We start from the raw sequence: 25,816 nt of genomic DNA, 5'->3' as shown, positions 1-25,816 counted from the left end.
TCCAACTAATTACCCTACATAATTTTTGTTTACATTTCTACTGCCAACTCTAATCATCTCTACTAACTTCTTAAGGCTCCATAGTTGTATTTGCCCAACAATCATATATTTAAGTTTCATACTGCATGAATATTTTTTTCTCTTTTTTGTTTAAGTAGCAATCTTTGTTCAGTGCATATTTTCGTACAAACTTATATATACTATATAAGCAGAGTTTGTAGCTTAGCAATTGAAAATTAAGTTCACTGATGTCTGGTAGTGTTTTTAAGACCAATTTTTGTATGGATTTATATATTTTTTTTCAATTCAGATATATTACATACTCATCCATGCAGATAGATTCTGGACAAATCTCCCCTCAACCACACAGTGTCATGATCTTATCCTGCATCATGACATCACTCAAAACTGCTCCACTTTTTAACCTCTAGTTTAGACATCCACTATATAGCCTTGACTGCCTGAGGTTCGAGCCATCTGCTAAACTACTTTCTCTACTCCTATTCCTCTACTTCAACTGAACTTCAAATACTTTATCTAGTCCATTTTCTAGCCATCATGCACCTGCTTTTTTCACTATTGTCTTATTCTCAGCTTGGATTTCATGGTCTATAATTCCAATAAAAATTTTGCGAATACCCTGAAATCCATGCTTTTTTTTTTCTGTCACATCTCACTAGCAAAATCCAACTAAACCATCTAACCATTTTTTTCATGCTTGCATCTGAACTGTTATGCACTGCTAGAGAAATACACGTATACATACCTGGAAGGATTGATGCCACCACGAATTTATGGTCACCAACTTTGACACTGTCCGGAAACTCTACCAAGTTTCTCTAGACAGCAGTCTCTAGCAAGACAATTTTAAATTATACACACTCATCTCAAATGTCCATCCTCTCCCTATTAGTCTCAGAAAATGCTTTCTTCTTCTCCAAAGAGTTAACAGGGGTCATCAGATAATAATTATCCCAAATCCACTGACAACAAATCTACCAGGTTAACGACATGTGCACCCATCTTCTCCACTTTTGCATACTGCAATGGTGGAAGGACCCCTCCCTAAGGCCGCCTGTCTTCTGAATGCTACCCTTTCCATCTTCTTCAGGACCTTGAACTAATCTTTATTTCCTCACCATCTTCTCCTCTTCAACAAAACCATTTGGATTCTATCCTATAGCCCTACCAAAAGTGTTCTTAGTAGTCATTCATGACCTCCCTATTGCTATATCCCATATATACTTTTCAGTCCTTATACAACTTGTCCTAGCAGCAGCATTTGATACAACTGAATACTTACGCATTTTCATAACACTATCTTCCCTTGCTTTCCGTGATTATCACATTCTACTGGTTTCCTCCTACTTCTGGGACCACCACTGTTGTATCAAGTGCAATGCCTCATGGCAGGTATTCACTAAGCATCTGCTGATTCACTAAATGAATGAACTTACCAGATGATAGAATTATCACAATTCTGAGGAATTTTCCATTAGCCCTAATAAATTTTAAATTCCTTACTATAGCTACTTCATGATACCTTTCTAAAGGAAACAGTAATTTTAAAGAAAAGGAATATTCAAGAATATTCCTCGGGGGGGTAGTTAATTTCTGTTTAAAAAAAATACACACACACTAAAATCTAGTACTATAAAGCCATGTCAATATGATTCAGGCAATAAAAATGATTTAAAGTATTGGCTTTAGCAGTCATTGTGAATTAAAAACTGATTCAACGTAAATCTAAATATAGGCATATTACCTCATCTCCCTTATTAGGTTTTTGTAAAACAGGAAATAATTAACCTGAGGAACATTTAGATCAAAGAGAAAGTGGATGAAGGAAAAGCCTTAGGTCCTCCATGTCCAGTCAACCCAACAGGGTGCTGCCACAGGGCAACGATTAGCCCCACAGTAGACAACACTAGTGAGGGTGACAGACATTCTCTTTTTATAGGATAATTTATGCCTGTTTGTCAACTTCACTCTTTGAAATTTGGAAGGCTGGGGAGCAGCTTATAGAGTAGAAGGCATTTCTCTGAGAAGCAAAACTTTTGTAGGAAAGTGCTGGAGGAGTGGCGTTTTACTTGAAAAAATTAGTAAAGATGTGTATTTCTATCCCAAATCTCTACTCTCTGCCCTTACTACCTTGGTGCCTGTGGTCTAGAAGGCTTTTCCTAGTGGTACTTACCTGGCTCCAGATTGAGACCCTAGAGAAATTTCTTTCTTCTCATTAATTTTTATCTTCAGCTGCTCTGGCAGTTCAGTGGCTACTCATTAATGCTGTTCACCAAATTCTCTTCCAGGGCACATGGTAATGCTGCTGCCTTCCCTAAGCCTGGTAAATTGCAGTGACCATGTGACTTGCTCTGGCCAATGACATACGAGCTGATGTAACATGTATCTTTCAGATGTGATATGTTAAAAGCCAGTGTGTCATTTACTCCTACCACCCCACTCCACAACAAGTAGAAATGCCTGAGAGGGTAGCTGCTCCCTCAGCCTGGCCTAGAGTGTGCATATCATGCTGTCTTAGACCACTGCGATTTTGAGGTTGGTGGTTACTACATCATAATCTAGGTCTATCCTCACTGACATGCTTAACTATATGCAAGGTAGCGTGCTAAACTACAAGAGAGAAAAAATACTTCATTAAAAATAGGTTAATTCTGTGAGTCTCCCTTTCCTTTAGGTGCCAAGCACCCTTGTTTAGTCCACGATCTCTATCAATCAAACCAAAAGCTAGGATGGCTTCCACCATTATACATCGGTATGAATAAATGTCAGAGCTGGAATTATTAGTAAGCTGTAGAGCTAACCGCCTTCTGAATTGCTGAGATAAAGTTTCCTACAGCTGATAAAACCTATGCTTTCTAAAACAATTATAAATACAGGATAGAGGTTTACACAGAGGGAGATGCATATAACAAATCTGAATTAAAGAGTAAGCAAGACTTCTGTAATTTACTCTAGACAAGAATTTTACTCTGGATAAGGTGATTTCATTCAACTGTTACTATTTTAGAGTAAATTCCATATACTCCTACATCTCTTTCAAAGTGCCAATTAAACTTACCAATCATAATATTCACTATGTTAAAATTATACCTCATTGACCATGGAAATTTAATTATAAATATAAACAAAATTACTGTTGTCTAATATTATGTTTAAGGAGCCCTAGTGGTGCAATGGTTAAATGCTTGGCTGCTAACTGAAAGATCAGCAGTTCAAACCTACAAGCAGCTCTCCGGGAGAAACAACCTGGTGATCTGCTCCAGTAAAGATGACAGCCTTGGAAACCCTATGGGGCAGCTCTACTCTGTCCTATAGGGTAGCTATGAGTGAGAATCGACTCAACAGCAATCAGTTTTTTTAACTTCATGTTTCACCAGATTAAACCTTTTTAAATGAAAATGTTAGCTATTCAGTATATCATATTCCTTTCTCTTATAAAAATTCCAATAAATCAATGCTAAATAAGAAAATAACATATAAAACACACCTAAGTGTGAATCTAAATCTCTAAGAAATCATAATACATTTGGCTTTATGAGTTGATTCTGACTCATAAAGCCAAACATATTAGTACAAAATAACATACAGAAACAATCAATACTATTTAATAAATATGACTAAAATTATTACTCTCTAGAAAATTAGCATAAATTTGTCATTTCAGTGGTTTAGAAGGTTTTAGCTGGATAGTTTACTCAAATTAAAGAAAATATAAGTTTACACTTACCTTCTCACATTCACCTTTTATAATTTCTTCTTAGGTTTATAATTTCAAAAAACACTCTAACAATGTCAACTCTATTTAAAAAGTCCACAGTAAATGATCTACTTTATTTAGTAATGTTTTAAATTTAGATACATTCTCTAGTGTACTAGTTTTTGAAACTCTCTTTCAGAAAACCAGCAAGTATAGAACAGATAAAAACAAAGAAATTCTGTAGGGGACATGGAGGTGAGTTGGAGTTGCAGGAAGTTACAGAGATCTTGCCTATTTTCTCATCACCTTGTTAAATAACCTCCCTTGCCCCCCACCCCCCTTCCAGGCCAGTTGCTTACTTATGTGATCAAAGTGCAGATTTTACTTTAAAAGTTAATGGAAGAATTTTCTGTTAGGATTTTAAAAAATAAAGGTCACAGAAAACCTAATGAAAGTTTAGTCAATAAACATTTACTAAATGTTTTCTAGTGCTAGGCACATAGTGTAGGAGGCCTGGTGGTGCAGTGGTTAAAATGTTCAGCTGCTAACGCAAAGGTCGTCGGTTTGAACCCACCAGCTGCTCTGTGGGAGAAAGATGTGGTAATCTGCTTTTGTAAAGATTACAGCCTTAGAAACCCTATGGGGGCAGTTCTACTTTGTTCTGTAGGGTCGCTATGAGTCAGAATCGAGTTGATGGCAATCGCTTTTAGGCACACAGTCCTAAGTAAGGGAGATATAAAAACAGTGGGAATTTAATCCTTATTTTTGAGTCGTACAAACTCTACTGGGGAAAAACGGGTGAGGAACTGCAACTGGACATAAGCAGAGGAGGCAGGAAAGGAAGTGTTTGTCCTTTTTCAGGAGGCGTTGGGTGGCTTGACCCTCCTTTGTAGGAGGTGTGGGGTGGGGGCACAATACAGTCAGGTTGACATCACAGAAGGGTGATATCTAGGTTGGCGGGTGAAAGGCATTCTAGGCAGAGTGGATGGGGATATAAAAAGGAAAAAGTCCATTGTGGTTAGAGAGGAAGGTGTGTGAGGCACAGTAGGCTGAGACCAGATTGTAAAGGCTGTGTAGGTCAAATCAAAAAGATTTAACTTTTAAGGCCACAGTGACCAGGGAAGACTTGCAAGCAGGACTGTATGGCACCATTACTACTTTCTTTAGTGTCAAAGTGGGGTGTGCACTGAAGAGGAAAGATGCTGGCATGTGAAGGTCAGTTCAGATGCATATCTCTAAATCAGTTTTCAGATTGCTTAGTATCCTGTCATACCAAAAACAAAACTAACAACCCAAAAAACAAACCATTTTTTTCTTAAAGGTCTATTCAGATTTTCCAGTTTTGATTGTATGAGAGCTACATTTCCTCACAAAAATATGGGTTCCAGGGCAGGGATTTTATTCTCAGATATATCCCAAGGCCAAGAGCAGTGTCTGGAGCATGGTAGGCACTGTTAATGACATAGATGACTTCTCCCAGTTGTGACTGTGTCCTTGAGTACATCTCTCAGCGCTTTGGGCGAATCACTGCCCAATCCCACCACCACCATTTCAATGTTCTGCTGTGTCCAGGTCCAAACTCAAAACCCAACCCCTTTGCCATAGAGTCAGGAGACTACAAACACACCTGTGAGCCTTCCTGCTGAGGGGCCAACTCAAACCTACCCTTCATCAAAACCCTCTGTCTCCTAAGAGATGAATAATATGGTTCTTCTTGTTACCAAGTTCTTTGCCAGAAAATTATTTTCAGTGGGGATGCTGGTAAGAGAGAAAGCTTTGTAATTTATAAGTCCAGCTCTTTTCTCATTTTATAATCTATTCATGTTCTTTATTCTTTCCCTTTTTTCTTGATTCTTTTTTTCTGAATTAATGAAATCTAGACTTAGTTAACCACATATTTATTTCTTCTTAATACAGATATTTAGAGCTATGTATTTCCCTAAGTACAACTTTGGCTGCTTTCCCATAGAATTTAATATGTGATCTTATATTTTAGTTGTTTGTTAAGCAGCCTATTTTAGTATAATAGATTCATTCCTTGATCCAGTTGTTAAGAGATTATTTTTAAATATTCATGTGGCTTTACATTTTAAATACATGTATCATATATTTCTAATGTTATATTTGGGTTGGAAGCATGGATATGCATTTTACTGAAAAATCCTCATTGTCTGTAGGAAATGATGAATATTGGCAAAGAATTAAATTATCTTTCTATTTCATTTTGTCATTCTTTCAATCCTCTCTTTTGACTGTATTGCACAGACCTGTCACTTCTTCATCATACATTAAAAACAAAACAAAACAAAACAAAACCAGTTGCCATCAAGTTGATTCCAACTCATAGCGACCCTACAGGACAGAGCAGAACTGCCCCCTAGGGTTTCCAAGGAGTGGCTGGTGGATTCCAACTGCCAACCTTTCAGTCAGCAGCTGAGCTCTTAACCACTGTGCTACAGGCCTCCTCTTCACTGTACAGGCTTAATATATTTGACTCTAGGGTACTATGATTATGTTTTCTCAGTTTCTGTCATTTGTTTTGCAATTTATTATGCCCTTTGTTAATATCTCTGATTTCTGAATTTAAATCTACTTTATTAGAGATCATAATTAAAAGACCTTCCATATATTTGAAAGAGTATGATAAATATAGGCCCAATTTTGCTCATTTAGGCAGCATTTGGGAGGATGCTAATGTATATCTGATGGATCCCACTGTATTGTTAGATTTTTCTCATTTACATCAGATAGCTCTATGTTTTATGGAGAATTTAGTATGTATACAGGTAATATTATATGTAGGTTAGTTTATGTTATCAAAATTTTGATGTTTATAAAAGTAGAAAAACCAATTATCAATCCACTCCCTTCTTTGTTCTGCCCACTAAGAAACCTGAAGCCAAAGTTCTGTCCAAAGCCTAGACACCGTACAAGTTGGTAGAATGCACTGCTGGGTGCTAATCTTACCTGTAACTTAAATATTCCCTGACTGTATTCTCTGTTTTTCCATAGTTCTATTTGCATTATGCACATTTTCTATAAGTCACTTTAATTCCTCTGCAAAATGAGGAAGGCAACAAATGGACAGTCTGGGAGACGAATGTATCTTTCTAAGGACTAGGGTAAAAAAAAAATCATTGCCATCGAGTTGATTCCAACTCATAGCGACCCTGTAAGGACAGAGCAGAAGTGTCCCATAGTGTTTCCAAGGAGCAGCTGGTAGATTCAAAACCAACTTTTTGGTTAGCAGCCATGCTCTTAACCACTGCACCACCAGGGCTCCATACAGGGTCTTTATGAGTTAGAACTGGCTCGATGACAAAGGTTTTTTCCCAGCTCCCCAGTCTCGCCCCCTCCCTCACATGCTTTCCCCTTGATATTCTTAAAATTGATCCCCGCCCTCATTTCTCCTTTTCAAGTCAGGTAGGTCTCATATTGTACTTCCATTAATATTCCATCATTGTGTTGGTGGTGTTAGCCACTTCTCTTTCTCCATAAGTCTCCCTTAGCAATCTTCTGTACCTGTGTCTGGGGCAGTGAATTTCTTTTGGGGGATTTACTGCCTTCAAAATGAAAGGATATTTTGGCCCAGTAAAGTGATACAATCTAAGAATCCATAGTTTTTAACTGTTCTACATATTTCCCCAGTCTTTGATCAGAAGAAACTTCTTACTGTTTCTGACTGAAAGCTTCCTGTGTTGGTTTTTTTTTTCCTGGTTCCAAACTTAAAGTGTACTAATGAGAACGTTTCCTTTGAGGATTAAATACTCTGGATGTTCTAAATATTCTCTCTTAATTTACAGAATAAAGTAGTTTTTCAAAACGGGAAGTTTTTTTTCAGGAATTTCATTAAATTATCAGTTTCCATTCAGGTTGCATATTTCCTCTAAACTCTCTATTCACTGTAGTGGATGTATGTTTTTTTTTTGGATGTCAAACACCTACTCCCCCTCATCCTTCTAACAGGGCCTCAATTTCCTGTTTAGGAATTATCTATGCTTCCTTATACTCACGTCCCAGGCATTGAATGCAAATCCTGCTGGAGACTTTCATTCCCCAAGACCCTCAAGCGGCTGCATGTGACTGAAACTCTGCTAATTGATCTCTTTCTTCTGGGGCTATGCATCTTGAGCAGAATAAGACAAGGGTAGAAGAAAAGGTCCAGTGTTTTAATAATTATAGGATGCCCCTGTGTGACAGGTGAGCCACAGGCATCCTCTGTGGTAACTTGAAACTGTTCCAAGTTCTTCTTCAGCCTTCCTTCGGATTCTGTGGCACCATTGTATCCTATTAGATTCACCTTCTGCTCAACATAGCCATTGTTTTCTGTTGTAAAACATAATTTTATATGATAGATGTACACATAGAACTCCCTGAGTGGCACAAAAGGTTAAGCATTCAGCTACTAATTGAAAGATTGGCGGTTCAAACCCACACAGAGGCACCTCAGAAGACAGACCTGGCTATCTGCTTCTGCAAGTTCACAACAATAAAAATCCTGCGGAGCGCAGTTCTACTCTGACACATATGGGGTTGCCATGAGTCAGAAGTGACTTGACAGTAACTGGTTTTTTTTTTTTTTTTTGTGCATACCTGCTCTTTTCTGTATGCGCCATCTTCTCTTGCAATGTCTTAGGTTTATTTTATTCATTTCTATTTTGCATTTGTCAATTTTCAATGTCATTTTTGTTTTGGTTACTCTTATTATATAGTGGCATTTTCCAAAGTTTGTTCTGGGAAACAATAATTGTACCTCAGTGTTAGCAGATGTTTCATGAAAAAGGAAGAAGGGATTTACAGTTAAGTAAGTTTAGAAAACACAGGGATAAATAAAATCAGATTTTTCCTGTGTATTGTGGTTTTCCAATATAGGAAGAATACAGGATGTAGCTTTTTCCAAATTTATTTTACCAATGAACGCTATTTAACCTGCCATATCACGTACTTTGGGTAATGATATTATAGATGCCGTTACTTACCGCCTCCAGTGAGGACTTTAGTTCTTATGCTTTTAATAGAGCACTGCTATCTCTCTTATTTCCTTTTCCTTTTAAATACTGGTCATTCCTACTTAATATTCATCTTTCTCCATCCTATCTGTTTGTAATTCTTGGGGGTTACTTGAGTTTCTTACGTACACTTAAAAAATCTTGAGGTTTGATTTTTTTTGTTTTAATGGAACTACAAAAATTTTTAACTGATCTAGGTGGTTTAGATTTTTCAACATGTGCCTATAATCAAAGCTTATATTTTTAAAGTCTTGTTTACTACTGGTATTTCCTGTTTCTATTACTCTTTTGATAGATTAGAGTTGCACTGGCATTCTTGATTACTGCTCAGTGTTTATAACTGTAACTTTCTTGAAGCATGCAACACATCAATGGTACTTTCTTTTCTGTACTTTGTTTCTGCAATACGAATTTAAGAATTTTGAGCATGTATCAATGTGGACCTATAAACTTCTGATGGTGATGTATAAGATGTTCTCAAAAATACTCATGAACCCCAGTGATGAAATCAGAATGTTAAATTATGGTGGTTCATAAGATAATGTAGGAAGATGAATTTTCCTAGACTCCCTTAGTAAATTCCCTGAGCTACATGAAAGTGTGTGGTATAGAACTTTATCAACAATCTGAAACCAACTTATTTGTAATTTGGTCATGTTGGTGTTTTTTTCTATTAAGCAAATATTCAATTTTTCATTTTGATATGGAGACAAACAGCTCAAGCACGGACCTAGGGTAAAATATTTTTTCTTGATCACTTTCCTGACAGTCAATTCCTCTGACTGCACTGGCCAAATGAAAGGCAACTGTAAGTAACAAGGAAACTGGGAGCAAAAGGCAGTAGATGATGTTAAAACCAGGTACTAATAATTTTTCACCTGGTAATTACACTTTAGAGAAAAAATATTTATTAACTGATCATAGCTACATTATTCAACAATCTAATTGTCTAATATTTAGAGAATGGTTAAGAAAAAATTGGCTGAGATGAATTGTTATGAACTATATTTAGATTTTATTCTATAGTAGCATAAAAGACTATATAAGGAAGAAAACATCTCAAATAACATCATAAAAATTAGATAAAAATAGAAAATCTAGATATAATAAAAACGATGTTTGCACAGTGATAAGGATATCTAATATACTAAATATACTAAAGGAATGGCTGTTATTTGCAATGGAGATGTTCTTTGTATTCTTTCATTTACTAAAGTTAGCTAATAAAAAAAATACAAGTTTTTAGACAACCCATTTTATCTATAGGCAAACTATAATATCTGTGGGTATTATATTTAAGCAAGTTTATAAATACATTTATATATAACATACATACACTTATATGTAAATAAATCACATATACACACATATGTATGTATAGAGACATAAAATATTGCTATGAGTAAAAAGCTTTCTCATTAAATATGATGCACATTTAGAAGAAATACAAATTTGTTTCTTTAAAATAACATGGTCAATTTTCCTATTTGAGCCCGCATCAGAAGGATGTAGTCCTTATTTCCTCCAAATTGTCTTGCCTCCACATAAATTATGAAGAAAATTAAAAACCAAGGTCATCCTAAAGCATGCCAGGTCAAAAGCAATGAGAACACCCAGACATTGTATACTCAAACAAAGACAACTATTCTAAAAGCAGAGACTTAACTAAATAAAATTAGTTAATTTTAAGTATGACTTTTAAAAATGTGGACTTCTTGGCTTAAATCTTAGAATATCCTAAACCAAATTGAACAAATGCAGTTACTTGGGATTGGAAAAAGGGAAGAAGAGGCATAACGTACTTGAGGGTCTCATTACCCTGACTGTAAAGGTGACAGAGTTCATAATGAAGAATAGAATCTAATACTTAAACAGGACAGATACAGGAGAATATAGAAGCCATCTATATACTTTGAAAAGATCTACAGTAGAATAAAATCTAAAGAGAGAGAGACCGTGAGGGCTGTTTTGTTATGGCCAGGAAACTACCTGAGAGGAAGGAACAAAGTTAAGCAGCTTTTCTCATTAAACATTTATTGCTCTCTTTAAATCTCTTTGAAGGGACATAGATGTATATGAAATACTACACTGGGTAAGATCCACTCCTCCCCCAGCCAGAATGCTGAGGCTAATGCAAATCTTAGTGACATGCAATTGAAATACATGACTGTCTCCTTGATGTCGGCTTTCAACACTGTCAACATTAAAGGTGAGGTCCATTCCAACAACCCTTGGTGGACATTTATGTTATTGATAAGTTGTCTGAAACCTTTCAAGAAAACAGCATCAGTGCTCTTTATGAGCATGATACAGAAGTCTTTTCTTAATCTATTCAATAAAGGGCAGTTAAATTAAAAATTCCTGCTTTGTTCCAAGCAGCAGATAATTAATGAAGCCTTGTCCCAGGAAGAGCTCCAAAGTGCTTTACACAGGGGTATTCACAGGACTGCCTGCTGGGAAGCTAAGTTTCTCACTCACCCCCTCAATTTCTTAAATACTGTAATTTTTATATCTTTCTTGCTATGCTTTCTTCATCTTAAAAAGTTTATTCAGCCAACATTATACCAACATTAAAATAATTTTTTAAAGAAAAAACTTCACCCACAAGCCTGCCACTACATAAACCAATTTAATTTGTCCATAGGATATATAATTTGTAGTTGTAATCACATCATACATAATGGAGTCAAACATTTCTAAAGACATTACTTAACATTCTCTGACAACATGCTCTGGTAAACTTCTCTAGAGTGCATATTTAATTAGTACATATTATAAGAAATTCAGCATAAGCTACAGGCCTATCAAAATATAAACATTTAAGGGACTCCTCCTAAATATATACCACAAAAGACATATTTTACAGAAAATGTAATTTTAAGACACTTAATAATTCACATTTATAAAGCATGTTGCATCTTACCTCTTCTCCAGACAGATAGTAGGCTGAGAGTAGTCCACCAACAAAGCGTATATTTACTTCGAAGACAGAAATTGCAGCATTCTGTGGGAAAAAATGAAAGAGGTTCATAAAATGATAGTACACAATTCAGAAAACTATCGTTGTGGTAAAATGTACTAAATCTTTACATTTTGTTCAAATCTTATATGCTTGTCCACAGCAATTTATATATAAGGCAAAATTTTCCTATTTTTGATGTGTCAAAATATACATACAGATAAAAATTATATTTAAAGTCAAAATTATAAAAATATTTAAAATAAAGTTCTTTCCTCCCTCTATTCAACAGCAGATACAATTCTCAGTATTCTCTATTTGTGCACATATGATAGGGCCAGAGCATTCTATTTTTCTATTCTGTGTTCTCTCTCTGTTTTATTCGTTGCTTGCTTTTTCTTCCTTAAAAGTCACTCGTATGCTTTATACTTTGACCAGTAGTTCAACATTATTCTAGCATTCTTCTCATATCATGTGAAAGTTGCACATATACAATGCAAACAGGATTTGAAGTTGGGGACTTGGGTTCTAGTGCTGGTTCCCAACTTTCTACCTGTGGCCTTGGACGATCGCATCTGTTTGGGAAAAAAAACTTCCTCTTTGCACAAAGGAGATGATAATAATAATGTATATGTGTTCTACCTTGCTGAAATAGCTCTTATTTATATCAATAATAGCTTGCTTTTATTATTATTGGCAATGTACAAATCCTGTGCACATGTCTTTACATGAATTATGTCTATTAATCCTCACACCAACCCTATGAAGTAATCACTACCATTATGTCCATGTTACAGATAAACTGAGACTTACACTAGCTAATGCGACTTGTTCAAGGTCAGACAACTAATAGGTAGTAGATCTGAACTTTGATACTCTAGTTCCTGGTCTAGGGCTCTTCCCCACTCTCTGTCCTGTCTTACAATGTCTCACATGGTAATGCACCAAGTCTCTTAATTAACAAAGTGACATACAAACAGTAGTTATTGCCAATATTTTGATTATTTTACATTATTTGGCTACTAAATGGATCTCTCTTGCATTGTCTTATGAGATACTCTAGCACGGCTAACTTATGATAGACGTAATGTATACTTCCAGCTTTAGTAAGCTTCTTTTCGTGTTCATTAGGCCTAGTCAGTAATTGTTCACTTTTGCCTAATGTCAAATCACTCACTGATAATGATGGGGGCTAACAGTAAACTACAATATCTGGAGTAAATATCCAGCAGATGAGCTTAGTCAAAATTATGAGATGTTATTTCTTTCAACAAATATTTATTAAGCAACTACTGTGCACCAAGCACTGTGCTAAGCGCTGAGGCCAAATCAACAAAGACTGAAAAAGTCCTCAATCTCATGGAGACTACTTTAGTGGGAGAAAGCAGCTCCAGAAAAAAAAGGGAGATATATACTCATTTTATTCCCACATGCTCTCTTGGAAAAGTCATAAGAATCTAACGATTAAAGCAAAGTAATTGTCTAACTAAAAAAATTCAAAGATTTTTCTAAAAAAGAAAGATGTAAACTAGCTAGGAGAGAGAACTACTGGGTCAGAGTTAAGCAAAAGCATCATAAAATAAAACTCTTTGGTGAGTTTGTTTAGCACCTAGTATAATTCAATTAAAAGGACTCCATTGTTGTTAGGTGTCATCAAGTTGGTTCCAACTCAAAGCAACCCTATGTACAACAGAACAAAACACTGCCCAGTCCTGCGCCATCCTCACAACCGTTGTTATGCTTGAGACCATTGCCGCAGCCACTGTGTCAATTCATCTCCTTGAGGGTCTTCCTCTTTTTCGATCACCCTCTACTTTACCAAGCATGATGCCCTTCTCCAGGGACTGATCCCTCCTGATAACATATTCAAAGTACGTGAGAAGGAGCATTTCTTCCAAGACAGATTGTTCGTTCTTTTGGCAGTCCATGGTATATTCAATATTCTTCGCCAACACCACAAATCAAAGGGGTTAATTGTTCTTCCTTATTCATTGTCCAGGTTTCACATGCAGATGAGGCGACTGGAAACACCATGGCTTCGGTCAGGCGGGCTGAGTCTTCTAGATGACATTTTTGTTTTTCAATACTTTCAAGAGGTCTTTTGCAGCAGATTTGCCCAATGCAATGTGTCTTTTGATTTCTTGACTGCTGCTTCCATGGCTGCTGATTGTGGATCCAAGTAAAATGAAATCCTTGACACCTTTAATCTTTTCTCTATTTATTATGATGTTGTTTGTTGGTCCAGTTGTGAGGATTTTTGTTTTGTTTATGTTGAGGTGTAATCCATACTGAATGCTGTGGTCTTTGATCTTCATCAGTAAGTGCTTCAAGTCGTCTTCACTTTCAGCAAGCAAGGTTGTGTCATCTGCATAACGCAGGTTGTTAATGCATCTTCCTCCAATCTTGATGCTCCGTTCTTCTCATATAGTCCAGCTTCTTGGATTATTTGCACAGCGTCCAGACTGAATAGGTATGGTGAAAAGATACAACCTTGACCCAGACCTTTCCTGACTTTAAACCATGCAGTATCCTCTTGTTTTGTTCGAACAACTGCCTCTTGATCTGTGTACAGGTTTCTCATGAGCACAGTTAAGTGTTCTGGAATTCCCATTCTTCGCAATGTTATCCATAATTTGTTATGATCCACACAGTCAAATAAAACACAGGTAAACATCCTTCCGGTATCTCTTCTTTCAGCCAGGATCCATCTGACATCTGCAATGATATCCCTCATTCCATGTCTTCTTCTGAATCAGGCTTGAATTTCTGGAAGTTACCTACTGATACACTGCTGTAGCTGCTTTTGAATGATTATGAGCAAAATTTTACTTATGTGTAATATTAATGATATTGTTCGATAATGTCCTCATTCAGTTGGATCACCTTTCTTGGGAATAGTCATAAATATGGATCTCTTCCAGTCGGTTGGCCAGGTAGCTGTCTTCTAAATTTCTTCACGTAGACAAATGAGCACTTCCAGCACTGCATCTGTTTGTTGAAACATCTCAATTGATATTCCATTAATTCCTGGAGCCTTGTTTTTCGCCAATGCCTTCAGTGCAGCTTAGACTACATCTTTCAGTACCGTTGGTTCCTACTCATATGCTACCTCCTGAAATGGCTGAATGCCGACCAACTCTTTTTGGTATAATGACTCTGTGTATTCCTTCCATCTTCTTTTGATGCTTCCTGTGTCGTTTAATATTTCCCCGTAGAATCCTTCAATATTGCAACTCGAGGCTCGAATTTTTTCTTCAGTTCTTTCAGCTCGAGAAATGCCGAGTGTCTATCTTCCCTTTTGGTTTTCTATCTCCAGCTCTTTGTACATGTCATTATAATACTTAGTCTTCCCAAGCAGCACTTTGAAATCTTCTATTCATTTCTTTTACTTCATCATTTCTTCCTTTTGCTTTAGCTACTCGACGTTCAAGAGCAAGTTTCAGAGTCTCTTCTGACGTCTATTTTGGTCTTTTCTTTCTTTTCTGTCCTTTTAATGACCTCTTGCTTTCTTCATATATGATGTCCTTGATGTCATTCCACAACTTGTCTGGTCTTCGGTCATTAGTGTTAAACGCATCAAATCTTGAAATGTCTCTAAACTCAGGTGGAATATACTTAAGGTTGACTTTGGCTCTTGTGGACTTGTTCTAATTTTGTTCAGTTTCAACTTGAACTTGCATATGTGCAATTGATGGTTTGTTCTGCAGTCGGCCCTCAGCTTTGTTCTGACTGATGATATTGAGCTTTCCCGTTGTCTTCTTTCCACAGATGTAGTCAATTTGATTCCTGTGTATTCTGTCTGGTGAGGGCCACATGTATAGTTGCCGTTTATATTATTGAAAAAAGGTATTTGCAATGAAGAAGTCACTGGTCTTGCAAAATTCTATCATGCGATCTCTGGCATCGCTTCTATCACCAAGGCCGCATTTTTCAACTACCGACTCTTCTTTGTTTCCAACTTTCACATTCCAATCACCAGTAATTATCAATGCATCCTGACTGCATGTATGATCAGTTTCAGACTGCAGAAGCTGGTAAAAATCTTCAATTTCTTCATCTTTGGCCTTAGTGGTTGGTATGTAAATCTGAATAATAGTCGTATTAACTGGTCTTCCTTGTAGGTGTATGGACATTATCCTATCACTGACATGCTGTACTTCAGGATAGATCTTGAAATGTTCTTTTTGACGATGCATGCAACACCATTCCTCTTCAAGCTGTCATACGCGGCATAATAGACAATATGATTGTCTAATTCAAAATGGCCAATAGCAGTCCATTTCAGCTCACTAATGCCTAGAATATTGATGTTTATGCATTCCACTTCATTTTTGATGATTTCCAGTTTTCCTAGATTCATACTTCATACATTCCATGTCCCGATTATTAATGGATGTTTGCAGCTGTTTCTTCTTATTTTGAGTTGTACCACATCAGCAAATGAAGGTCCTGAAAGCTTGACTTCATCTACATATCTCTTTAAGGTCGACTCTACTTGGAGGAGGCAGCTCTTCCACAATCATCTTCTGAGTGCCTTCCAACCTGGGGGGCTCATCTTCTGGCACTATATCAGACAATGTTTTGCTGCTATTCATAAGGTTTTGACTGGCTAATTCTTTTCAGATGTAGATCACTGAGTCCTTCTTCCTAGTCTGTCTTAGTCTGGAAGCTCAGCTAAAACCTGTCCACCATGGGTAACCCTTCCAGCATGTGAATACCGGTAGCATAGCTTCCAGCATCACAGCAACATGCAAGCCCCCACTGACAGACATGTGGGGGAAAAGCACACCATACGGGTGCAATTTATCTTTGAGGTATATCACTATGAATGAGTAATATATAAATATTGGTAAAAGCTTTTACATTACACTAAATTACCACCTTCAATACGCATTACAATTTAACATAAAGAAAATAAAAATTCTCAAAACTGAACCAAAAAGCAACGTCATGCTAAATGGAGAAAAGACTGAAGTTGTCAAGGATTTCACTTTACTTGGATCCACAATCAATGCCCATGGAAAACAGCAGTCAAGAATTGAGACGATGTATTGCATTGGGCAAATCTGCTGCAAAAGAAATCTTTAAAGTGTTAAAAAGCAAAGTCACCTTGAGGACTAAGGTGTGCCTGACCCAAGCTATGGTATTTTCAATTGCTTCCTATGCATGGGAAAATTGGACAATGAACAATAAAGACTGAAGAAGAACTGATGTATTTGAATTATGGTGTTGGCGAAGAATACTGAATATACCACGGACTGCCAGAAGAACAAACAAATCTGTCCTGGAAGAAGTACAGCCAGAATGTTCTTTAGAAGCAAGGATGGTGAGACTTTGTCTCACATACTTTGGACATGTTATCAGGAGGGACAAGTCCCTGGAGAAGGATATTATGCTTGGTAAAACAGAGGGTCAGCAAAAAAGAGGAAGACCCTCAACGAGATGGATTGACACAGTGGCTGCAATGATAGGCTCAAGCATAATGATTGTGGGCATGGCACAGGACTGGGCAATGTTTCCTTCTGTTGTACATAGGGTTACTGTGAGTTGGAACCTACCCGATGGCACCTAACAACAACATATTACTGCGCAGGAAAAGGGAGGGAAATCGATTAATTTGTTTTGGTTCACGCACTGTATTTCTTAAGTCTAGGATTAATAATATCCTACTAATTTAAACCCTCAAATCATGTCACTAATTTGTGCTTGTGTTTTTGAGTCTTAAACCTGAGAATTATCCTCCATATTTCTGTCTATTAAAGTCTGTTAAGATGATTTTATATTCTTATTCTGGCTATGGGTACATTAGATATGCATCCTCTCTTCCTTCGATGAAAATTTTAGGTTATCAGGACCTTGATATAGGTATCTGATAAAAATTATTGCAAGGCAGGGGACTGGATCATGTCAAATATCATAAGAAATATATCTTCAGCTAGACATCAATCACCTATTGGTACAGTTGTTAAACCAGATATTGATCCAGCTATGTATTCCAAAACCTAAATTCTACTCATCTTGTTCCCTCTGCGAAATATTGAGAGAGATGACTTTGCAAGATGCCATGCTCAAGGTCAGCTGCTATGTCTTTTGAATTTCATGGATATAATAGTCTATGAACCTCTCCAAGAAGTAAATTAGGCTTGTTAGAGAATCCATGCAGGTTCCTAGTAATTGCTGCCCTCATCTTTAAAATCTTGCTCAAGGGTGTCACAAGGTACCAACAGCTCTCAACGTCACCATCTTCCTCTTTTTGAAAACTAGAACTACATCTGAGTTCCTACTATCTAATCATTTCTCCCTTTTTATCAAAAATTAAACGTTAATTATTGAGAAACCTTAATTTGAGAGCTTCTTCAATATTGTGAGGTAGATTATGCTTTAGGCCAGAGGATTGAAATTTAGAGATGGTAGGTCACTGTATACAGCTGACCTAAATCTTTTATCAAGTCCCTTTCTTCCTTAAGTGATAAGAGCTAAGAAAATAAAAATTTCTCCTACCATAACAAATTGGTTGGCTATACCAAGGGCAACAGACTATAAATACACTGACCTACAGTCAGAAAGACCTGGGATTGAAGGCTGGTCCAGGAGCCACCTGAGCATGAGATCTCAGGTGAGTCTTGGTTTTCTCATTTGTAAAAAGGGATAATGCATTCCTTATAAAGCACTGTGAGTCCATGAACATAAAGCATTCTTCATAATATCTGACACTTAAGGCACTCAATAAACAACCACTGTCATTATCACTGCGCAGTAGCTCAGCCTAAATATACTAAGGCCTACCTCCCACAGGATTACCAGAAAACCAGAAACTCTAGAATCATACTATTTTAAATTCGGAATAAATAGTTTCATTTTCTCTGACCCTATTCCTCAATGGCTAAAAATCCTCTTTTGGAATATAGTTCCTGATCAAACTTCCTTTTGGGCTTTGATATACTTTATTTATATGATATCTGGATTTTCAAAAGTTAATTTCTAAAATCTGGAGGGTTTTAGGTTGTTTTTATAAACTTCTGATTCAGGTTTCTTTTAAAGTAATCTTATTACATTTAAATGAATTTATTCCTTCTATTAATATTCATGCAGAACCTTTAAAAATGTTCTAAAATGTTTCCACTGACTTACTCTAATGGTAGAAGAGAGGTTAGGGCAGGGAGAGGACACTGTATACAGGGGGCGTCCTGAAGCAGCTTGTAATGCTAAAACTTTGTATGAGTTATTCTAACAATTCATGTGAATTTTATAGTCTATTTTATCTACTTGTTTTAATATAAAATTAAATTTCCCCCTTAAATCATTAAGATTGCATCCCAGGAATATGCCCCATGTATTCTGTGGCTTCTAGTACACAGTCATACATGAGTGCCAGTTTGAAAATAAATCCAGTCTTTTGTTAAAACTGCATGCACCTGTTAGTTATTATCACCACTATGACAAAGTGAAACTTAAGACATTTTTGGCTAAAGGTATACCCATAAAAAAATCTGGATTGGAGAAACTGCTCTTTCATTTTGATTCTCCTCTAGCAAAAGTCATTGTATCAAAGAACGTACTTAACTCATCTCTAAATTCAATAAATGAATTTACACCTTAATTCAAAGTGTTAGTATTACAAATCATGGAAAAATTAGGCTTCAGTAATCTCTGCTATTGTCATGGATGTCACAGACCAATAATTTCCACTCGAAGCTTAACCTTTTACTTAATATTTATGTCCTAGGATTTACTGTACTTACATGTAAAATTATGAGACACAGTGATAAAGATTGCTAAAATGGAAGAAAAAGAGTCAACTCTGTCTAAGTTATTACGTATGGCCCCTTCCCTCCATCCTTAACATTATGCTCCATCTGTCAACTAGGAAAGATTTCATGAGCTCATGGGTGTGAAGAACTTAACCCTAACCGGTCACTGGGGAAGGTGGTCACTTCATCCCTGTTCCAAAATGACCATCTGAAGACCAGCCTCCTCCCACCAGACAAAAAAGCATTTTATGCGACTCAGAAATTTACTAGATTATATTTTTACAAGCCACTTATTCATCAAAATTATCTATAAAATGATACTCCACTGGTCTCACCCCTTCGGGAGCAAGGGAGAATGAAGAGAACAGGATACGAGGAAAAGATTAGTCCAAAGGACTAATGGACCACAGCTACCAAGGCCTCCACCAGACTGAGTCCAGTACAGCTAGATGGTACCCGGCTACCACCACTGACTGCTCTGACAGGGATCACAACAGAGGGTCCTGGACAGAGCTGGAGAAGGATGTAGAACAAAATTCTAACATACACACAAAAAAGACCAGATTAACTGGCCTGAAAGAGACTGGAGAAACCCCGAGAGTATGGCCCTCAGACACCTTTCAGCTCAGTGGTGAAGTCCCTTCCGAGGTTCACTGTTCAGCCAGGGACTGGACAGCCCCATAAAACAAAATGGGACTAATGAGGCACAGCAGTCCAGGAACAAGGGCTAGAAGGCAGAAGGGGACAGGAAAGCTGGTAGGGAACCCAAGGTTGAGTAAGGACAGTGTTGACATATACTGGGGTTGTCAACCATTGTCATAGGGCAACATGTGTACTAACTATTTAATGAGAAACTATTTTGTTCTGCAAACCTTTATCTAAATTGAGAACAGCAGCACAACTGGAAGAACGTAATCAATGTCACTGAATTGTGCATGTAGACATTTTTGAAATGGTGTATCTTTGGCTATGTATATTTTCACCAAAAAAAAAAAAAAAAGAGGTCGAGAAGGGAAAGGGTTGATACGTCATGGGGTTGTTAACCAATGTCATAAAACAATATGTGTACTGACTGTTTAATGAGAAACTATTTGTTCTGTAAACCTTCACCTAAAGTACAATTAAAAAAAATTATCTATAAAATTATCTATTTTAAAAGATCTCAGTGGGTAAAATTATGGGCTTGACTATATAAGTAATAAATTTAGGTTTCATAACAGTTTACTTCTGAGGAACTTTTAAGGCATAAGCTTCTCCTAAGGACTAGATAAGTTGTTTCTCTGGGCCTTCACGTCTTATGATAATTATTTAGAATCAGACTTGTACCAGAATTCTCCTTAATTGTTATCTTATGATTCCACCTGGCACGACAGATATGATATTGCGTTTGAAAAAGACCTCCTGGAAAAGAACATTTTTTATTTTCAGAAATACTTTAATTCTATTTTGAGTGTCTGATCCTAATTTTTGTAAAACTACTTCCTTTAGGTCCCTCAGGCTTAATTCAAAGCCTAACAGTTTCTTTTCAAAAAGGGCAACACTATGAGCCCTGAAACCAGAGATTATTATTTTTATTTTTTGCCAGCTATTCCTCCAAACTCCCTATCAACTTTCTATTCAATGAATTCTAAGCCTGGGTTTCTCAAGCTACTATCATACACGAAAAAACAAAAACAAAAACAAAAACAAAACTCGTTATCAGCAAGTCAATTCTGACTCACAGTGACCTTATATAGGACAGAGTATAACTACCCTGTAGGGTTTCCAAGGAGAGGCTGGTGGATTCGAACTGCCGATCTTTTGGTTAATAGCTGAATGCTTAACCACATGAGAAGCAAGCAAGGTTTATTAATAACTGTCCCACTACAAACCAATGTAGTGATGATGTTTAGTAACAACTGCTCCACTACTAAACAACGTAGTAACTCTATTTAATAGCTAATGTAATAACAATTGTTCCACTACCAACTCATGCTATAACTATGCTTCACCTTACTGAGAAACATGTTGGCAACAAAATGAGACTTTTCAAAGCCATTGATTGAAGAGAGGTAGCTGTCTATAAGGAGCCCTGGCAGCACAGTGGTTAAGCACTTGGCTGCTAACTGGCAGTTTAAACCCACTAACCGCTCTGTGGGAGAAAGATGTGGTAGTCTGCTTCCATAAAGATTTACCGTCTTGGAAACCCTATGAGGCAGTTCTACTCTGTCCTAAAGGGTTCCTATGAGTCAGAATTGAGTCAACAACAATGAACTTGGCTTTTTTTTTAACTGCCTATAAGCCTTGCCCACGGGAAAAAGATGTGGCAGTCTGCTTTCATAGGGAAACCCTATGGGGTAGTTCTACTGTGTCCTGTAGTTGGAATTGACTCGACAGCAATGGATTTTTTTGGTTCTATAAGCCTTGCCTATGTTTAGGCTTAGTGTACAACAACTTTATTTATAAATGGTATTTCAGAGTATATGCTGAATTAACATTCTGAGGATTAAGAGTAAGTATAAAAGTCCCCTTAATAGATTAAATTGTAATACTAAATAGTGTAACTCAGTGTAATACTGTTCTAGCAGCTTTTAGTTTCACTTCTGAGTAACATGATAAATCTCTTAAGACTAACAAAGTGCAAATTCTCTGGGCCAGAAAGCTAGGAAAATAGCCATCTTCCTCTATGTTAATGGGTTGGTTTCACTATGCAGAATCATTAATTACTGTCAGGGAGAACAGCTCAGTATCCTCTCATAGTCAAAACCCAAATCATTACCCCTGGCAGGCACTCCTCAGCATTCAGATGAAAATACTGAACAACTCCATTCAACAGGATAATTAACTTAGTCATCTGCAGACCTTTCACAAGAGCAAGAATCACTTCTATGGCACGGAACTCTAGATTAAGCTAAGTACGTGCTCAGGCATTTGAGAAGATCCAGAGTTACCTCTTGAGGTCAATTTACATCTTTCCTACAGGGAACCTAGCAGTTTATTTTTTTGAGAAGCAGGGTGGGGCATTCCAACTGGATAAGCAAAAAGTCTGAATCTTTAAATTAAAAAATAAAAAGTCATCCTTGCCAACAGTACCTCTATCTTCTAAAACATTTGGTGCTCACTACAATCAAAGGCACACTCCAGGTGCTTGCCAAAGATCACAGTCACAATGTGCTGCTAGTTAGTACCTGGAACAAGCTAATCATTTACTCTTGGTCATTCTCAAAACTCTGTCCCTCATATTGAGACATCACTTTACCTCAATGTAGAAAAAGACGCTTTTTAAGGATGATTTTAATATAGCTTTGGCTTTTTCTGAGGGTTTATATAAGAAATCATCTGAAGAAAACTTCTACATATTCTATAAAATTCACTACTACAGATATATTTAATATTTCTTACCTAAGGAACCAGGTAATTAACATCTCTTTAAGTATCAATAAAGAACAGGAAGCTCAGAACTGAATTTTGCAAACACCCAAATAGCCTGCTTGTCTTTATGAAACTCTGGATCGTTTGTGCTTATTCCTAAGATCTTTCTGTATCAATAGTCACTGCAAATCCATTCTGGAAGTAAATAAGGTAAAAACAGGTAGAGCAACTACACTTGAACTCCAGATCATTTCTAATTAAATAAAAATAGGATACAACACAGCTGCCCTTGCACCCTATCAGTTTGTCCTCCAGCTGAGTCTAGCATAGTCTGTTGGGAAGCAGGACAAGATAGTGATTATCTCCTTATTCATTTAACAAACACTTACTGAATACCTGAATGATGCACTCTAACGAGTACCATATTAAGATTACATGCCTAACCTTAAAGGACTCAAATTCTTTGGCTGCCTATATATCTCTCAACTCTTTCATTTCCCCTCCAAGAGAAAGCAGGGTCATTGAGTCAGGCAGCTGTTGTTATTGTTAGGTTGAGTCATTTCCAACTCACAGTAACCTGTGTACAACAGAATGAAACACTGCCTGGATCTGCACCATCTTCACAATCATTGCTGTGTTTGAGCCCATTGTTGTAGCCACTGTGTCAATCATCTAGTCGAGGGTCTTCCTCTTTTTCATTGACCCTCTACTTTACCAAGTATGATGTCCTTCTCCAGGGACTGGCCTCCTGTTTCTTCTCATTTTGAGTTGTGCCACATCAGCAAATGAAGTTCCCGAAAGCTTTACTCCATCCACGTCATTAAGGTCGATTCTACTTTGGGGAGGCAGCTCTTCCCCACTTGTATTTTGAGTGCCTTCCAACCGGAGGGGCTCATCTCCCAGCACTATATCAGACAATGCACTGCTGCTATACATAAGGTTTTCACTGACCAATTTTTTTTAGAAGTAGATTGCCAGGTCCTTCTTCCTAGTCTGTCTTAGTCCAGAAGCTCAGCTGAAACCTGCACACCATGGGTTATCCTGCTGGTATTCAAAATACCAGTGGTACAGCTTCCAGCATCACAGCAACACTCAAGCCAATAGAGAAGACAAAGTGACAGATGCGTAGTGGTTAGACAGACCTTGGTCAAATCACAGCTCTTAACTTTAGGCAGATTAATTAACTACTTCATCTATAAAAATAGAGAAAATACCACTATTCCCATATGGCTCTCATAAAGGTTAAATGAGAAAACCTGTGAAAAAAAAATCATCTAGCATAGTACCTGGTATGTATCAGGTACTCAGTACCGTAGTTAGTTTCCTCTTTCCTTCTTTCTTTAGATAACTTTGGAGCCCTGGTGACGCAGTAGTTAAGAGCTCAGGCTGCTAACCAAAAGGTCAGCAGTTTGAATCTACCAGCTATTCCCTGGAAACCCGCTGGGGCAGTTCCACTCCGTCCTATAGGGTTTCTATGAGTCGGAATTGACTTTACGGCAACAGGTTTTGTTTTGTTTTAGTTTTAGCTAAGGTAGTCTGATTCCTTCTAGATTATAGGCTCCATGAGCGTAAGTACCTGGTCCTTAGAAGGTACTTAGCAAATATTTGATGCCTGAAGAGTGAATGAGTAAGAATTAATTTTAGGTTCTTTGTCTCTAAGATTATTTTGCATTAAAACCGGAAAATTCACCCACTGGAGTCTCCTCTTCGGGTTTTCTGCCCATACCTGTGTTCCTCTGCAGATGCCTGAACTGAATATTAAGCTCCACGTGTGAAGTCCTTGCTCCTATTCCCAAGAATATGTTATCCACGTGATTTATTTTATGTTGGTTATTAAAGTCATTTGAACTTTGTGCTACCAAGTATGCAAATTGAATTAACTAGCTATGCCTTAACTAAAAGTAAATGAGTGTTAGTTTTGACAGTATAAACCAATAAAAAGCATTTACTTTACACCTTTAAGTGATGCAAATTGAAATTTCACATATAAACAAAATCATTCTTAACTGGAAGATTTGTTTATACTCAAAAACATCATAGGATAAACCAACTCTTGACAATACCAAAACCTACTGCCATCGAGTCGATTCCAACTCATAGTGACCCTATAGGACAGAGCAGAACTACCCCATAGAGTTTCCTAGGAGTGCTTGGTGGATTCAAACTGCCAACCTTTTGGTTAGCAGCCGAGTTCTGAACTGAACCACTGCACCACCATGGCTCCATCTCAACAACAGTATTTCTATTTCATTTTCATCCTTATTTTTCCCTTGTAATAAGTTTGAACACATTAATTTTTTTTGTAATACTCTCACTGTCAACTAAGATACTTTTATCAGAAAAACATGATCAATAACATATCCAAACTTGAATGATACTACACATTATCCCCAAAAATAAAATATTTTATTCTGTTTTTGTTTACCTTTTTCCCATTTCTCCTTCATTCAGACAAATGGAAAAATTTCACAGTACTTTACAAGGCAAATTGTATAATTGTTGAAATAATCACTTGAATCTCTAGGAAGAATGGGTGAATAACTACAGTAAAACCTGTGAGAGCCAGCACTCGTGTAAGGCGGAAACCTATCAGAGAAGGGAAACACAAATATCTTCCACAAACACAGTGCCAGAAAAGTGGTAAAACTGTAACCTCTCAAAGGCGGAAAACGTGCGAGACCCAGAACAACAAGACAGTCCCATAGAGTTCCGGCTTTCACAGGCCTCACTGTATAAGACAAGTTTTCATATGTGGCATATTAAAACCAACCAAAAAAAAAATAAGCTGAAGAAGTTTATATATTATGATTAGAAGAGTGAATCAATGTATCGTTCCTAAATTTAGATTTACTACTAATTTTAATACGGGGAATACTATCATTTGGATATTACGGATCACTTTTTATTTTTTTTAAGGCAAAAATATGGCAATACCCTGAGGAAATGCTCTCGATCACTAGCCATTAGAGAAATGCAAATTAAAACCACAATGAGATACCATCTCACCCCGGCATTACTGGCACGAATC

General features: G+C 37.0%; 1 protein-coding gene across 3 annotated transcripts in view; it reads right to left on the bottom strand.

The window, feature by feature from the left end:
• MAN1A1 (mannosidase alpha class 1A member 1) overlaps window positions 1–25,816 on the bottom strand; it is a 198,628-nt gene that overhangs the window by 108,777 nt on the left and 64,035 nt on the right. For all 3 annotated transcript variants that reach the window (XM_023737188.1, XM_023737187.1, XM_004382733.2), the window contains exon 5: window positions 11,651–11,731. In XM_023737188.1, the coding sequence (XP_023592956.1) occupies window positions 11,651–11,731 (81 nt within the window). The remainder of the gene's footprint in view (window positions 1–11,650; window positions 11,732–25,816) is intronic.

This window comes from Trichechus manatus, unplaced genomic scaffold, assembly GCF_000243295.1.
Source record: "Trichechus manatus latirostris isolate Lorelei unplaced genomic scaffold, TriManLat1.0 scaffold00098, whole genome shotgun sequence".
In the NCBI taxonomy this organism is placed as follows: domain Eukaryota; kingdom Metazoa; phylum Chordata; class Mammalia; order Sirenia; family Trichechidae; genus Trichechus; species Trichechus manatus.
The sequence above is the reverse complement of the archived record's forward strand: the minus strand, read 5'-3'. Positions and strand labels throughout refer to the sequence as shown.